This window comes from Giraffa tippelskirchi, chromosome 4, assembly GCF_054371585.1.
Source record: "Giraffa tippelskirchi isolate mGirTip1 chromosome 4, T2T-mGirTip1v1.2.pri, whole genome shotgun sequence".
In the NCBI taxonomy this organism is placed as follows: domain Eukaryota; kingdom Metazoa; phylum Chordata; class Mammalia; order Artiodactyla; family Giraffidae; genus Giraffa; species Giraffa tippelskirchi.
This window is the reverse complement of record NC_137278.1, coordinates 142,485,992-142,502,965: the sequence shown is the minus strand read 5'-3', so window position 1 is coordinate 142,502,965 and position 16,974 is coordinate 142,485,992. Positions and strand designations below refer to the sequence as shown.

The 16,974-nt window shown below is 38.4% G+C and overlaps 1 protein-coding gene across 2 annotated transcripts in view; it reads right to left on the bottom strand.

Moving 5' to 3' along the window:
* The window catches only part of CPNE8 (copine 8), a 268,048-nt gene that overhangs the window by 179,951 nt on the left and 71,123 nt on the right, over positions 1–16,974 (bottom strand). For both annotated transcript variants that reach the window (XM_081483375.1, XM_081483374.1), the window contains exon 5: positions 5,148–5,187. In XM_081483375.1, the coding sequence (XP_081339501.1) occupies positions 5,148–5,187 (40 nt within the window). The remainder of the gene's footprint in view (positions 1–5,147; positions 5,188–16,974) is intronic.

Here is a 16,974-nt window from a genome sequence, read left to right as displayed (position 1 = left end):
GATGCAACCTCAAAAACGACAGAATGATCTCTGTTCGTAATCCAAGTCTATGCCCCACCCAGTAATGCTGAAGAAGCTGAAGTTGAACGGTTCTGTGAAGACCTACAAGAACTTTTAGAATTAAAACCCAAAAAAAGATATCCTCTACATTATAGGGTACTGGAATGCAAAAGTAGTAAGTCAAGAAACACCTGGAATAACAGGCAAATTTGGCCTTGGAGTAGAGAATGAAGCAGGTCAAAGGCTAATAGAGTTTTGCCAAGAGAATGCACTGGTCATAGCAAACACCCTCTTCCAACAACACAAGAGAAGACTCTACACATGGACCTCACCAGATGACCAACACCGAAATCAGATTGATTATATTCTTTGCAGCCAAAGATGGAGAAGCTCTATACAGTCAGCAAAAAAAATACCAGGAGCTGACTGTGGCTCAGAACATGAACTCCTTGTGGCAAAATTCAGGCTGAAAATGAAGAAAGTGGGGAAAACCACTAGACCATTCAGGTATGACCTAAATCAAATCCCTTACGATTATACAGTGGAAGTGAGAAATAGATTTAAGGGACTAGATCTGATAGACAGAGTGGCTGATGAACTATGGATGGAGGTTCATGACATTGTACAGGAGACAAGGATCAAGACCATCCTCAAGAAAAAGAAATGCAAAAAGGCAAAATGGCTGTCTGAGGAGGCCATACAAATGGCTGTGAAAAGAAGAGAAGTGAAAAGCAAAGGAGAAAAGGAAAGATATAAGCATCTGAATGTAGAGTTCCAAAGAACAGCAAGAAGAGATAAGAAAGCCTTCCTCAGTGATCAATGCAAAGAAATAGAGGAAAAAAAGAGAATGGGAAAGATGAGAGGTCTCTTCAAGAAAATCAGAGATACCAAGGGAACATTTCATGCAAAGTGGGCTCAATAAAGGACAGAAATGGAATGGACCTAACAGAAGCAGAAGATATTAAGAAGAGGTGGCAAGAAAACACAGAAGAACTGTACATGACACAGATAATCATGATGCTGTGATCACTCACCTAGAGCCACACATCCTGGAATGTGAATTCAGGTGGGCCTTAGAAACCATCACCACAAACAAAGCTAGTGGAGCTGATGGAATTCCAGTTGAGCTATTTCAAATCCTAAATGATGATGCTGTAAAAGTGTTGCACTCAGTATGTCAGTAATTTTGGAAAACTCAGCATAGGCCATAGGACCACAAAAGGTCAGTTTTCATTCCAATCCCAAAAAAAGGCAATGACAAAGAATGCTCAAACTACTGCACAACTGCACTCATCTCACATGCTACGAAGGTAATGCTCAAAATTCTCCACGCCAGACTTCAGCAATATGTGAACCAAGAACTTCCAGATGTTCAAGCTGGTTTTAGAAAAGGCAGAGGAACCAGAGATCAAATTGCCAACATCCACTGGATCATCGAAAAAGCAAGAGAGTTCCAGAAAAACATCTATTTCTGCTTTATTGACTATGCCAAAGCCTTTGACTGTGTGGATCACAATAAACTGTGGAAAATTCTGAAAGAGATGGGAATCCCAGACCACTTGACCTGCCTCTTGAGAAATCTGTATGCAGGTCAGGAAGCAACAGTTAGAACTGGACATGGAACAACAGACTGGTTCCAAATAGGAAAAGGAGTACATCAAGGCCATATATTGTCACCTTGCTTATTTAACATATATGTGGAGTACATCATAAGAAATGCTGGGCTGGAGGAAGCACAAGCTGGAATCAAGATTGCTGGGAGAAATATCAATAACCTCAGATATGCAGATGACACCACCCTTATGGCAGAAAGTGAAGAAGAACTAAAGAGCCTCTTGATGAAAGTGAAAGAGGAGAGTGAAAAAGTTGGCTTAAAGCTCAACATTCAGAAAACTAAAGATCATGGCATCCAGTCCCATCACTTCATGGCAAATAGATGGGGAAACAGTGTCAGACTTTATTTTTTTGGGCTGCAAAATCACTGCAGATGGTGAGTGTAGCCACGAAATTAAAAGACGCTTACTCCGTGGAAGAAAAGTTATGACCAACCTAGACAGCATATTAAAAAGCAGAGACATTACTTTGTCAACAAAGCTCCATCTAGTCAAGGCTATGGTTTTTCCTGTGGTCATGTATGGATGTGAGAGTTGGACTATAAAGAAAGCTGAGTGCTGAAGAATTGATACTTTGAACTGTGGTGTTGGAGAAGACTCTTGAGGGTCCCTTGGACTGCAAGGAGATCCAACTAGTCCATCCTAAAGGAGATCAGTCCTCGGTGTTCACTGGAAGGACTGTTGTTGAAACTGAAGCGCCAATACTTTGGCCACCTGATGCAAAAAGCTGACTCACTGGAAAAGACCCTGATGCTGGGAAAGATTGAGGGCAGGTGAAGAAGGGGACGACAGAGGATGAGATGGTTGGATGGGATCACAAACTCAATGGACGTGGTTTTGGGTGAACTATGGGAGTTGATGAGGGACAGGGAGGCCTGGTGTGCTGTGGTTCATGGGGTCACAAAGAGTTGGACACGACTGAGTGACTGAATTGAACTGAAGTGAACATCAAATGGGCATTATACCAGGGATGCAAAGATTCTTCAATATCCACAAATCAATCAATGTGAAACACCATACTAACAGATTCAAAGATAAAAGCATATGATCATCTCATTAAATGTTGACAAAGACTTTGACAAAATTCAATATCATTTATGATAAAAACAATTCAGAAAGTAGGCAAAGAAGAAACATACGTCAACACAGTAAAGGCCATGCACAACAAACCCACAGAAAACATTATACTCAATGGTGAAAAACTGAAAAGCATTTCCTCTAAAATCAGGAACAAGACATGGGTGCCCAGTCTCACCACTATTATTCAAAATAGTTTTGGAAGTCCAAGCACAGCAATCACAGACGAAAAAGAAATAAAATGAATCAAGACTGGAAAAGAAGAAGTAAAAACTCTGTTTGCAGAAAACATGAATATCTACAAACAAAATCCTAAAGATGCCACCAGAAAAATACTAGATTAATCAATGAATATAGTAAACTTGCAGTATATAAAGTTAATATACAGAAATCCTTTTGTATTCCTAGACATTAACAATGAAAAATCAGAAAGAGAAATTAAGAAAACCATCCTATTCACAACAGCAACAAAAAGATAAAATACTTAGGTATAAGTTTACTTAAATAGGCAAAACATCTGCATCCAAAAAACTGTAAGATGCTGATGGAAGAAATCAGAAATGTCACAAACAGATGGAGAGATATACCATGTTCTTGGACTGGAGGAATCAATATAGTGAAAACAACTATACTACCAAAAGCAATCTACAGATATAATGCAATCCCTATCAAATTACCAAAGTTATTTTTCGCAAAACTAAAACAAATAATTTCACAATATGTGTGAAAGCACAAAAGACACAGAATAGCCAAAGCAATCTTGAGAAACAAGAATGAAACTTGAGGAATCAACCTTCCTGACTTAAGACTATACTACAAAGCTACAGTCCTCAAGACAGTATGGTACTGGCACAAAAATAGAAATATAGACTAATTGAGCAAGATAGAAAGCCCAGAGATAAACCCATGCATTTATGCACATTTTATCTTTAAAAAAGGAGGCAAAAAGTGTATAATGGAGAAAAGATACACTCTTCAACAAGCAGTGCTGGGAAAACTGGTCAGCTACTTATAAAGGAATGAAATTAGAACACTTCCTAACACCATACACAAAAATATAGTCAAAATGCATTAAAGACCCAAACAGAAGACCAGAAACTATAAAACTCTTAGAGGAAAACATAGGCAGAACAGTCTCTGATATAAATCACAAGATCTTCTATAATCCACCTCCTAGAGTAATGGAAATAAATACAAAAATAAATAAATGGGACCTAATTAAATCTAAGAGCTTTTGCACAACAAATTATACTATACGTAAAGTGAAAAGACAACCCTTGAATGGGAGAAAATAACAAACAAAATAAATGAAAAAGCAGTTCAGCAGCTCAATGTCAGAAAAATGAACAACCCAATCAAAAAGTAGATAGAAGACATAAACAGACATTTCTCCAAAGGAGACATGCAGATGGCTAATAAATACATGAAAAGATGCTAAATATTGCTTAATATTAGAGAAATACAAATCAAAACTATAATGAGGAAACATCTCACATGGGTCAGAATGGCCATCATCAAAAAGTCTACAAATAATAAGTGCTAGAGAGGTTGTGGAGAAAAGGGAACCCTCTTATACCATTGGTGGGAATAAAAACGGATATGGCCACTATGTAGAATAGCATGGATATTTCATTAAAAAACTAGGAATAAAACCACCATATGACCTAGCAATCTCACTGCTCAGCATATATCTGGAGGAAACCATAAATGAACAAGATACACACACCCCAATGTTCACTGCAGCACTATTTACAATAACTAGGACTTGGAAGCAACCTTGATGTCCATAGACAGATGAATGGATAAGGAAGTTATAGTGTATACACAATGGAATATTACTCAGCTATAAAAAGGAATGCATTTAAGTCAGTTCTAATGAGGTGAATGAACCTAGAGGCTATTATACAGAGAAAAGTAAGTTAGAAAAAGAAAGACAAATATCATATATTAACACACGTATGTGGAATCTAGAAAGACAGTACTGAAAATCTTACTTGCAGAGCACAAAGGAGACACAGACATTTTGGACACAGTGAGGGAAGGAGAGAGTGGCATGATATATGATAATAGCATTGAAATATATATATCACCATATGTAAAATAGATAGCCAATGAGAGTTCATTGTATGGGACAGGGAACCCAAAGCCAGTGCTCTGTGACCTTAGGGGTGGAATGGGGAAAGAAGTGGGAGGGGGTGTTCAATTCGGATGGAATATATGTATAGTTAATGCTGATTCATGTTGATGTATGGCAAAAACCATCACAATATTGCAAAATAACTATACTCTAATTTAAAAAATTAAATGTAAATAAAATGTTATTTATTTTCAATGTAATTATTAGGTAAGTTGTGGACATACAACTTTAATATGAATCAACTAACATAAATACCAGTGAAATCATGATACACTAATTTAATTTTTAATCATCTTAAAAACATAAAGATGTGAACTTACGTGTTTGGACAAGTTGGGACTCTTCGAATCAACATCATACCTAAAAAATTAAAATATACACTTAAAATTATTTCCACAAGTGAAGCTAGAGAAAAAATCAGTATTTTCCCCAAAATACAAATGATATAAAAAATGAATCAAAAGTATATGAATGGGGAGAAAAACTTAGCAAATTTAGAAATTTCTCATGAACTCTGGCCTACATACTAAAGGCAGAATTCATAAATGCTGGGTCCTTTTATTTCTACCACTTAAGTAGAAGTCTTAATTTTAATACTTTCACAGTCATCAACTCTTCTTTTTGATAAGAAAATTTTAAAATTTCCCTTTTCTGTGAATCAATAGATTCATAATCCTCCCTAAAAACTGAAATTCCTCTTTTAAAACTGCTGATAACAGGCTGTCATTTGTATATATAATAATTCTTATTTAATATCATAAATACTCTTATTAACTTTGAAATTGGCAAAAGTAATGAGAGATTAATTTTCTCCAATCATAGGATTTAGGGAAAACATGTATTTTATAGAAAGAAAAATGTGTTTATATAGGACCAATATATTCCTATTTTTGATCAGTTGGTACTGGAAGCAAATGATTTTTTGAAGAGATCCTGGGAAAATAACACTCACTAACACTTAGTCCCTCGCTTTATTTTATTTTTTTTCAAAAAGAGAAAGGTTGCTAACATTTAAAACAACCTCAATTTCCTGAAATCTTGAATAGGAAAATATTTGTACTGGCTCCAGTCTTTCTCTCAAATCATATTCTGTTCACATTCCTGTGCATAGCTACCTACAATAAATAACTTTTTTTTTATGGCTCATTAAGATTTTCCCTCTCACATAACAAGAATGTTTTCCCAGAGAAAGAAAAGCATCTCAGTCGAAAAAAGCATAGAAACAGAGTTCACTGTGTGTACTGATTCTGGGCATAGGTACACTTACTCCCTAGTAAAGAATGTTTGCCACAAACTGGCTTTAAATTTGTGTGATGCAAATGACCATCTCTGAAGAGTTACAATGGAACAACAGACTGGTTCCAAACAGGAAAAGGAGTACGTCAAGGCTGTATATTGTCACCCTGCTTATTTAACGTATATGCAGAGAACATCATGAGAAATGCTGGGCTGGAAGAAACACAAGCTGGAATCAAGATTGCTGGGAGAAATATCAATAACCTCAGATATGCGGATGACACCACCCTTATGGCAGAAAGTAAAGAAGAACTAAAGAGCCTCTTGATGAAAGTGAAAGAGGGGAGTGAAAACGTTGGCTTAAAGCTCAACATTCAGAAAACTAAGATCATGGCATCTGGTCCCATCACTCCATGGGAAATAGATGGGGAAACAGTGGAAACAGTGTCAGACTTTATTTTTTGGGCTCCAAAATCACTGCTAATGGTGATTGCAGCCATGAAATTAAAAGACGCTTACTCCTTGGAAGGAAGGTTATGGCCAACCTAGATAGCATATTTAAAAGCAGAGACCTTACTTTGCCAACAAAAGTATGTCTAGTCAAGGCTATGGTTTCCAGTAGTCATGTATGGATGTGAGAGTTGGACGGTGAAGAAAGCTGAGCGCCGAAGAATTGATGCTTTTGAACTGTGGTGTTGGAGAAGACTCCTGAGAGTCCCTTGGACTGCAAGGAGATCAATCAGTCCATCCTAAAAGAGATCAATCCTGGGTGTTCATTGGAAGGTCTGATGTTGAAGCTGAAACTCCAATACTTTGGGCACCTCATGCGAAGGGTTGACTCATTGGAAAAGACCCTAATGCTGGGTAGGATTGGGGGTGGGAGGAGAAGGGGACGACAGAGGATGAGATGGTTGGATGGCATCACCGAATCGATGGACATGGGTTTGGGTAGACTCCGCGAGTTGGTGATGGACAGAGAGGCCTGGCATGTTGCAATTCATGGGCTCGCAAAGAGTCGGACACGACTGAGCGACCGAACTGAACTGAACTGAAGAGTTACAAGTTACTTTCCTTTATATCAGGGCAGTTTGATCACTCTCAACAGCTGTAAACAAGAGTTCTGAATCAGCAAATTGCCAACATCTACTAAAGGCCTACAAATATTAGTAAAAAAAGAAAAAATTCTTATTCAAGACAATTTTTGAGGGTAAGATCAAAATTAGCAACCGTAGCAATATCATAGGTAAAGTATAACTCTCCTGGCTCCTTCTCAAGTATCATCCCTGGAAACTGTTTTCTATAAAGGGTTTAGTGTGGATTGGGGAGAAATAACATGGTATATTATCCAAGACAGCTTCAACAATACATGAACTGTAAACTATCAGATGTTCAAGCTGGTTTTAGAAAAGGCAGAGGAACCAGAGATCAAATTGCCAACATCCGATGGATCATCGAAAAAGCAAGAGAGTTCCATAAAACCATCTATTTCTGCTTATTGACTATGCCAAACCTTTGACTGTGTGGATCACCACAAACTGGAAAATTCTGAAAGACATGGGAATACCAGACCATCTGACCTTGAGAAATCTGTATGCAGGTCAAGAAGCAACAGTTAAAACTGGACATGGAACAACAGACTGGTTCCAAACAGGAAAAGGATTACAGTAAGGTTGTATACTGTCACCCTGCTTATTTAACTTATATGCAGAGTACATCATGAGAAGTGTGGGGCTGGATGAAGCACAAGCTGGGAACAAGATTGCCAGGAGATATATCAATAACCTCAGATATGCAGATGACACCACCCTTATAGCAGAAAGCAAAGAACTAAAGAACCTCTTCATGAAAGTGAAAGAGGAGAGTGAAAAAGTTGGCTTAAAGCTCAACACTAAAAAACTAAGATCATAGCATCCGGTCCCATCAGTTCAGTTCAGTTCAGTCACTCAGTCGTGTCCAACTCTTTGCGACCCCATGAACCGTAGCACTCCAGGCCTCCCTGTCCATCACCAAATCCCGGAGTCCACCCAAACCCAGGTCCATCGAGTCGATGCTACCGTCCAACCATCTCATTCTCTGTCGTCCCCTTCTCCTCCTGCCCTCAACCTCTCCCAGCATCAGGGTCTTCTCCAATGAGTCAGTCATTTGCATCAGGTGCCCAAAGTATTGGCGTTTCCGTTTCAACAACAGCCCTTCCAGTGAACACTCAGGACTGATCTCCTTTAGGATGGACTGGTTGGATCTCCTTGCAGTCCAAGGGACCCTCAAGAGTCTTCTCCAACACCACAGTTCAAAAGCATCAATTCTTCCGTGCTCAGCTTTCTTTATAGTCCAACTCTCACATCCATACATGACCACTGGAAAAATCATAGCCTTGACTAGGTGGACCTTTGTTGACAAAGTAGTGTCTCTGCTTTTCAATATGCTGTCTAGGTTGGTCATAACTTTTCTTTTCAAGGAGGAAGCATCATTTAATTTCATGGCTGCAATCACCATCTGCAGTGATTCTGGAGCCCAGAAAAATAAAGTCAGCCACTGTTTCCACTGTTTCCCCATCTATCTGCCATAAAGTGATGGGACCAGATGCCATGATCTTAGTTTTCTGAATGTTGAGCTTTAAGCCAACTTTTTCACACTCCTCTTTCACTTTCATCAAGAGGCTCTTTAGTTCCTCTTCACTTTCTGCCATAAGGGTGGTGTCACCTGCATATCTGAGGTTATTGTTATTTCTCCCGGCAACTTGATTCCAGCTTGTGCTTCCTCCAGTCCAGTGTTTCTCCTGATGTACTCTGCATATACGTTAAATAAGCACGGTGACAATATACAGCCTTGACGTACTCCTTTTCCTATTTGGAACCAGTCTGATGTTCCATGTTCAGTTCTAACTGTTGCTTCCTGACCTGAATACAGGTTTCTCAAGAGGCAGGTCAAATGGTCTGGTATTCCCAAATCTGTCAGAATTTTCCACAGTTTATTGTGATCCACACAGCCAAAGGCCTTGGCATAGTCAATAAAGCAGAAATAGATGATTTTCTGGTACTCTCTTGCATCACTTCATGGCAAACAGATAGGGAAACAGTGAGAGTCTTTATTTTGGGGGGCTCCAAAATCACTGCAGATGGTGACTGCAGCCATGAAATTAAAAGATGCTTACTCCTTGGAAGAAAAGTTATGACGAACCTAGACAGCATATTAAAAAGCAGAAAGATTACTTTGTCAACAAAGGTGTGTCTAGCAAGGCTATGGTTTTTCCAGTGGTCATGTATGGATGTGAGTGCTGAAGAATTGATGCTTTTGAACTGTGGTGTTGGAGAAGACTCTTGAGAGTCCCTTGGACTGCAAGGAGATCCAACCAGTCAATCCTACAGGAAATAAGTACTGAATATTCATTGGAAGGACTGATGTTGAAGATGAAACTCCAATACTTTGGCCACCTGATGCAAAGAACTGACTCATTGGAAAAGACTCTGATGCTGGGATAGATTCAAGGTGGGAGGGGAAGGGGATGACAGAGGATGAGATGGTTCGATGGCATCACGGACTCAATGGACATGAGTTTGAATAAACTCGAGGGTTGGTGATGGACAGAGAGGCCTGTTGTGCTGCAGTCCATGGTTTCTCAAAGAGTCGGACACGACTGAGTGACTGAACTGAACATGGTATATTCAGTTCAATTCAAAAAGCAAAAATGAAAGTGTTTGTGTTTTCATCACAAAGAATTTAAGTATCTTCAAATACAATCCTCTTTCATTGTCTTTAACAAAGCTTTTTAATGCTATCATCTCAAAAATAGGTAATTTACAGCATACCTCCGAAGGCTTTAGATAATATGCTGGATTATAATGCTTTCAAAATTACCATGATTTTTCTTTTATGAGATTTTCCTTCTAACTTTCTAAAAATATCACTGGTATTAATTCTCATAAGTCTGAACACAAACACTACATCCTAAATGGTAAAAATATACCTGTGTGCATGGGGCTGGAGAGTGTGAGTGTGGGTGTGTGTCTATGTTTATGAATGCCATAATCCCTTTAAATAAGAAAGAATACATTGCAAAGCAGAAGTTCAGTAATTTACCCCCAGAATTGTACACTCGTGGCTAAATTTACTAATAGGAATTTTGTAAACCACTTCATCCTGCTGTTGAAATCTTATTGGTAAAATATTGAACTGGCAGTAATTGCAGCTGCAGATTTGGGTGACTCCTAATGATTATGTTTTTTAATAGAGGGTAACAGATGTTGACTGGAATTTTTCCTGTATTTCTGAAATTCCAACTAAGGCCCAAGGCTGAAAATAAGATATGCTAAGTTCCTCCTCATGCTTAGCTCAGAGCTGCCAGTAAGTCAATCTCATTAGGGTCAAACCCTTCTCTAAAAAGCTTATTCATGAAGTGACAGGCTATTCACTATCTCTGCAGGGTTGGGAGGGGCAGGAGGAGGTTCTTTCCATTCCCCAAAGCAAGGTGAAGGGGAGCTCCAAAATCTAGGATGATTGTAAGAAGGGGAGGATAGCATCTAGTCCTCTGTCATGGAGTTGCAAAGAGTTGAACACGACTTAGCAATTGAACAATAACAACAATAGGTCCATCCTTGGCTGCCAGTGGAAGCAAATGTCAGCTGACAATGCTGGGAAGTGCTTTCTGAAAGCTGAGGTACAAAGAATGACATCTTTTTGAAATCAAGCAGGACCTGTGGGGCTCCTGGGTATGGAAGTCTTCCATGTCTCCCATTTCTTGTTTGTAAGGAACAGACTCCCACCTCCATGACCTTTCCTGAGTTCCAAACTGCAGATTTCACAGTTGCTAATCAGTGAAGTGAAAGGATGCAAACACAAAGGAGGAGCAGCCAAGAAACAATAGTGAAGCCTTGGAGCATGGAACTGATTCCACTTAACAATATCATTAAGCTCTTTATAGAAGTAAAATGGCAAGATATCCTGGAATGTGAAGTCAAATGGGTCTTAGGAAGCATCACTATGAACAGAGCTATTGGAGGTGATGGAATTCTAGTTGAGCTATTTCAAATCCTGAAAGATGATGCTGTGAAAGTGCTGCACTCAATAGGCCAGCAAATTTGGAAAGCTTGGCAGTGGCCACAGGACTGGAAAAGGTCAGTTTTTATTTCAATTCCAAAGAAAGGCAATGCCAAAGAATGCTCAAACTACCGCACAATTGCACTCATCTCACACACTAGTTAGGTAATGCTCAAAATTCTCCAAGCCAGGCTTCAGCAATACGTGAACCGTGAACTTCCAGATGTTCAAGCTGGTTTTGGAAAAGGCAGAGGAACCAGAGATCAAATTGCCAACATCTGATGGATCATCGAAAAAAGCAAGAAAGTTCCAGAAAAACATCTATTTCTGCTTTATTGACTATGCCAAAGCCTTTGACTGTGTGGATCACAAGAAACTGTGGAAAATTCTGAAAGAGATGGGAATACCAGACCACCTGACCTGCCTCTTGAGAAACCTGTATGCAGGTCAGGAAGCAACAGTTAGAACTGGACATGGAACAACAGACTGGTTCCAAATAGGAAAAAGAGTACGTCAAGGCTGCATATTGTCACCATGCTTATTTAACATATATGCAGAGTACATCATGAGAAATGCTGTTCTGGATGAAGCACAAGCTAGAATCAAGATTGCTGGGAGAAAAATTAATAACCTTAGATATGCAGGTGACACCACCCTTATGGCAGAAAGTGAAGAACTAAAGAGTCTCTTGATGAAAGTGAAAGAGGAGAGTGAAAAAGTTGGCTTAAAGCTCAACGTTCAGAAAACTAAGATCATGGCATCCGGTCCCATCACTTCATGGCAAATAGATGGGGAAACAGTGGAAACAGTGGCTGACTTTATTTTTCTGGGCTCCAAAATCACTGAGATGGTGATTGCAGCCGTGAAATTAAAAGACGCTTACTCTTTGGAAGGAAAGTTATGACCAACCTAGACAGCATATTGAAAAGCAGAGACACTACTTTGTCAACAAAGGTCCACCTAGTCAAGGCTATGGTTTTTCCAGTGGTCATGTATGGATATGAGAGTTGGACTATAAAGAAAGTTGAGCACCAAAGAATTGATGCTTTTGAACTGTGGTGTGTTAGAGAAGACTCTTGAGAGTCCCTTGGACTGCAAGGAGATCCATCCAGTCCGTCCTAAAGGAAATCAGTCCTGAATATTCATTGGAAGGACTGATGCTGAAGCTGAAACTCCAATGATTTGGCCACCTGATGCGAAGAGCTGACTCATTTGAAAAGACCCTGATGCTGGGAAAGATTGAGGGCAGGAGTAGAAGGGGATGACAGAGGATGAGATGGCTGGATGGCATCACTGACTCAGTGGATATGGGTTTGGGTGGACTCCGGGAGTTGGTGATGGACAGGGAGACCTGGTGTGCTGCTGTTCATGGGGTCGCAAAGAGTTGGACACAACTGAATGACTGAATCGAACTGAAGAAGTAAAACTCTCAACAAATGGAAGATGTCAGCATTGTTTTTCCCAGAGAAGGCCACCCAAGGCCCGACTAAAGGAACTAGAGAAGCAAATCAAGAGATTACCTGAGATCAGATTTTGAAGAGTACAGGCCCTTTACACACCCTGATCTCATTAGCAAAACCACCTTTGAACCATTGCTATAAAACTCCTCACCAAATTTTCCCAGGATGGGACACAAGTTTTCAAGAACAGGAGCCTGCTATGTCCCCCTTTACCAGGCAAAGCAATAAAGCCACTTTTTTTTCTACTTCACCCAAAACTATATCTCTGAGATTTGATTTAGCACTGGTGCACAGCTTTTTGGTTCCTCCTCCACAATGAGGAGGACAGAGTGTTTCGTATGTATCCCCTGAGGCCAGTACACTCTAAGGCCTAGGTTTTACAGAACATAGGAGAAAGACACAATTATCTGCTTCCCAACTCCCCTATCTTTCTGCTATTCCAACCCCCTTCTCTCTTGTAAGTAGCTATGACAGTATCTCCAACTGAGGGGAGAGAAAGCAAAGAGTTTTGGATTAAGTTTGAGATTCAAGTTTTAAAATGAATAGCATATAACTATGAACAAAATGAGATAGTTCTAATATACACAGTGACTGAAAAGTCATGCAGTTAGACCTTGGCATTGTTAAGACGACCCTTAACCAATTGGAGAAACTGAAATTGGCAGTGTTGGGGCAATTATTGGAAGAAATAAAGGAACGTATTTTCCCTCAAAGTGTTGAGAATCTTCAAAAATAGATTGCAATAACAATATGCATTCCATAATTGTCACTATTTCATTTATGAAGGAGGGAAATCATCTACTACCTAAGTCAAATTTAGACCTGTAACTCCTCTGTTGGTATACCCAAATGGAAAAATTAGAGCATAAGTAGTTATTTATGATTTCTCGTATTCTTCAGAACATACTACATACTGAAACAGCTACCCACACTACTTGCTCAATGACAACCATTCTACCAATAATAAAGTTTTCAATTATGACAACAAAGAGAATTATAAATTATCTATACTATTATACTTATAACAATTATAACAAAATAAATGAATGCTAAAGTTTATGACTTTATCTGTGATAAAGCATAGCACTGTGATAAAACATAGCATAATAATAGAAACCAGGTCTCTTGAATGAGTAAGTATACATCAAATCAAACAGGCAGGAGAATTTTACAACTCATAGCTGACAAACTAACCTTAAAAATATCTCAACCAAATCACAATAAAAATAATTTTGGATTAATCAGAACTTGCAGGAATTTGGGCCAGTGCTGCCAGAAATACATATTCATTCATTTTCTCTCTCTCTCTGATAACAATTTTCCATCAGCATTGAAAGTTAACTAAAAAAATCTCCTGAAAGCCATTTTCAAATCTTCCATAATATGCAATTAAGAAGCTTCTTTTCAATAAAAAATAATAGAAATTTGTAAAATTAATATAAAGTTTAACTAAATAAAAGAGATTCCCTGGTGGCTCAGACGGTAAAGTGTCTGCCTGCAATGTGGGAGACCTGGGTTCCATCCCTGGGTCAGGAAGATCCCCTGGAGAAGGAAATGGCAACCCACGCCAGTACTCTTGCCTAGAAAATTCCATGGATGGAGGAGCCTGGTGGGCTACAGTCCATGGGGTCGCAAAGAGTTGGACACGACTGAGCGACTTCACTTTCACTTTCAACTAAATAAAAAACAGTTCTGAAAACCATTTACATCTTTGTTGGCCAATTTAGACTATTGTATTATTCAACACTGTTGCTCCTTCAAAAGGCCATGCTATTGTAAGTATGTTACGGTATCTCTATTAGTGCTCTGAGTGATGTAGGTTGAGATTGTTGTTGCTGTTGTTGTTTAGCTGCTAAGTCATGTCCGACTCTTTGTGACACCATGGACTGTAGCCTACCAGGGTCCTCTGTCCATGAATACTGGGAGTAGGTTGCCATTTCCATCTCCAGGGCATCTTCCCAACCCAGGGATCAACCCCACGTTTCCTGCACTGGCAAGTGGATTCTTTACCACTGAGCCACCAGGGAAGCCCCAGGTTGGGATTACATGTCATTTTATTGGCTACTTTATCCTTTTCTCATTTTCCACATTTTCTGCAATGAATATTTTTTCCTAGGAGCAACACATGAGAAGCAAACCCTCATGCAGAAAATGACCCAAGACAACCAAAAGTAAATAAGAAAGATGGTTGATTCTGACAATTTACAAAGGAGATAAAAAAAATTAACTATTTTTATGCAAAATTTGACTCTATACTGGAACAGACCCTTGAGCATGTCAAGTTAAACCCTTATTCAGGCCTTGGTATTCTCTTTTCTAACAATGGGATAACTCTGTCTCAGAAATTTATTGGGTTGGTTAAATCTATTTACATATATTAATGATTCTATTAATAATAGCAGTAGTATTACTATCACACACCACATCCTTTTGTCTGGTACTTACAGAACTTAAGTATTAACCCTCAAACTACATGAGTTTCTATAATTATTTTAGCTTAAAAATAACTGGAAGATATTAGTAACAAACATATTAATCCATCCAATCATTCTTTTCTTCTATATTTCCATCAGTGAGTGTGTTGAAGTTTTCTTTTCTTTTTTTTTAAATTCCCTGAATCATGTACAGTCAAGTTAAACAATATTACTGATTTATGACAAAATACTAGAGATGTATATTAAGTTCTATCAATGCCCTAACTTCCTTCCTACCTTTAAGACTTCCTTGTGCATGCTATGGATGCCTAGGTAAGCCTGACAAACATGGTACAAGTATCTGGTGCTTCCTAAACCTAATATATTCTCATTTGAGTCATTAATTTGTGAAAGTAACTCTTGAAATGATATTTAGTATAACAGATACAATATTTAAATGACTAACCAACACTGAATTCAGTGAAATTTATTTTCTTACTGGAAACTCCTTAAAATCCATTAGCTTCCTTCATCTCACGTTCAGTAGAGATGAGCATGTGATCATCACCTGTGTTCAGGTAAATCATTCTTTACCTACTTCTTTCCAGAATGACCTGCCCAGCTCTTAAATTTTGCTTCCTACTCTACTGACTAGCGTTTGATTGCTATCATCCTTTTGAGACAAACATTTTCCTTCTTTTCATTCTACTCATTACATTCTACTTTTAAGTTTTTTCTCAGGAACCTAATTTTTATTATTTGGAAAAGTGTTTCAAGGAAATAAAAAACAAATGGGGCGTAATAAATTTTGTTTGATAAAATAATAAACACTTAGAAATCCTATAGCTCATGAGAAAAGGGAGTGGTTTAGGATTCTCCTTTTTTAAACAGAAACACTACAGGTTATTTTATTGTACCCATTTTAGAGGAAAATGAAAAAGACTACTAACAGCAGAGAACTTTTGTTTTTACATTAGGAGGAAAATTATAGCGTTTTCAAATAAGATACTGATAGCTTTTGTTATCAAAAATATCTATAAACTGTTACAGCATGTATATTGTATTGTTTTCAGCTATTTAAGACATTTTTCTTTTTAAATACTTGTGATGTTCATATAGTCTTTGGTTATTTTTATATATAAAGCACATACTGTAATACATGTTATAATTTTCCCTCTCAATAGATTTCCTTCAACAATCACCACAGTTCACCTCTGGGGAACAAAAGTGTAATAACTCAGTTATAGACTGACTCCAGATTCTCCATGGACAGGGAGTTGAATTTAAAGATAATATTTTAATATGCCTGATTCAGTATCAAAATAACACAAATATTAAAAATTCTAGCTTTGGCAGCCTAAGCTTAGAAATATGAGTCCATGAACAAATAAAGGGAGCCATAATTAGGTAAAGATCCATGTAATATGGGGCTTCCCAGGTGGCTCAGTTGTAAAGAATCCACCTGCCAATGCAGGAGATGTAGGAGATACGGGTTCAATCCCTAGGTTGGGAAGATCCTCTGGAGGAGGAAATGTCAACCTGCGCCAGTATTATTGACTAGGAAATCTGATGGAGAGAGGAGCCTGGCAAGCTACAGTCCATGGGGTTGCAAATAGTCAAGACACGACTGAGCATGCACACACAAATGTACACACACACACACCACATACTATACAAAGAAACAACTGACAGAAATCTAAAGATCTGAGAAGGTAGGCATGGAAATACATGAGGATCCCCCTGGAGTATATTCAGAATTTGTAAGACACCTATTCCACAGGAGGATTTGAAAGAATGCCCATATATTTCATCCAGCATTTCAACAAGGTAAAGTAACCACTTTATTTTTAATAAATAGCAAATAATCTATAATATGCAAAGCAGTGCTGGGGACAGTGCTCATGCCATACTCTAAACAGATTTAATCTGATTTCCTGCTAATATAATATATTTAGTGCAACCATAGCACCCAGAATCATGTTACGAATGTAGTCTTTAAAACT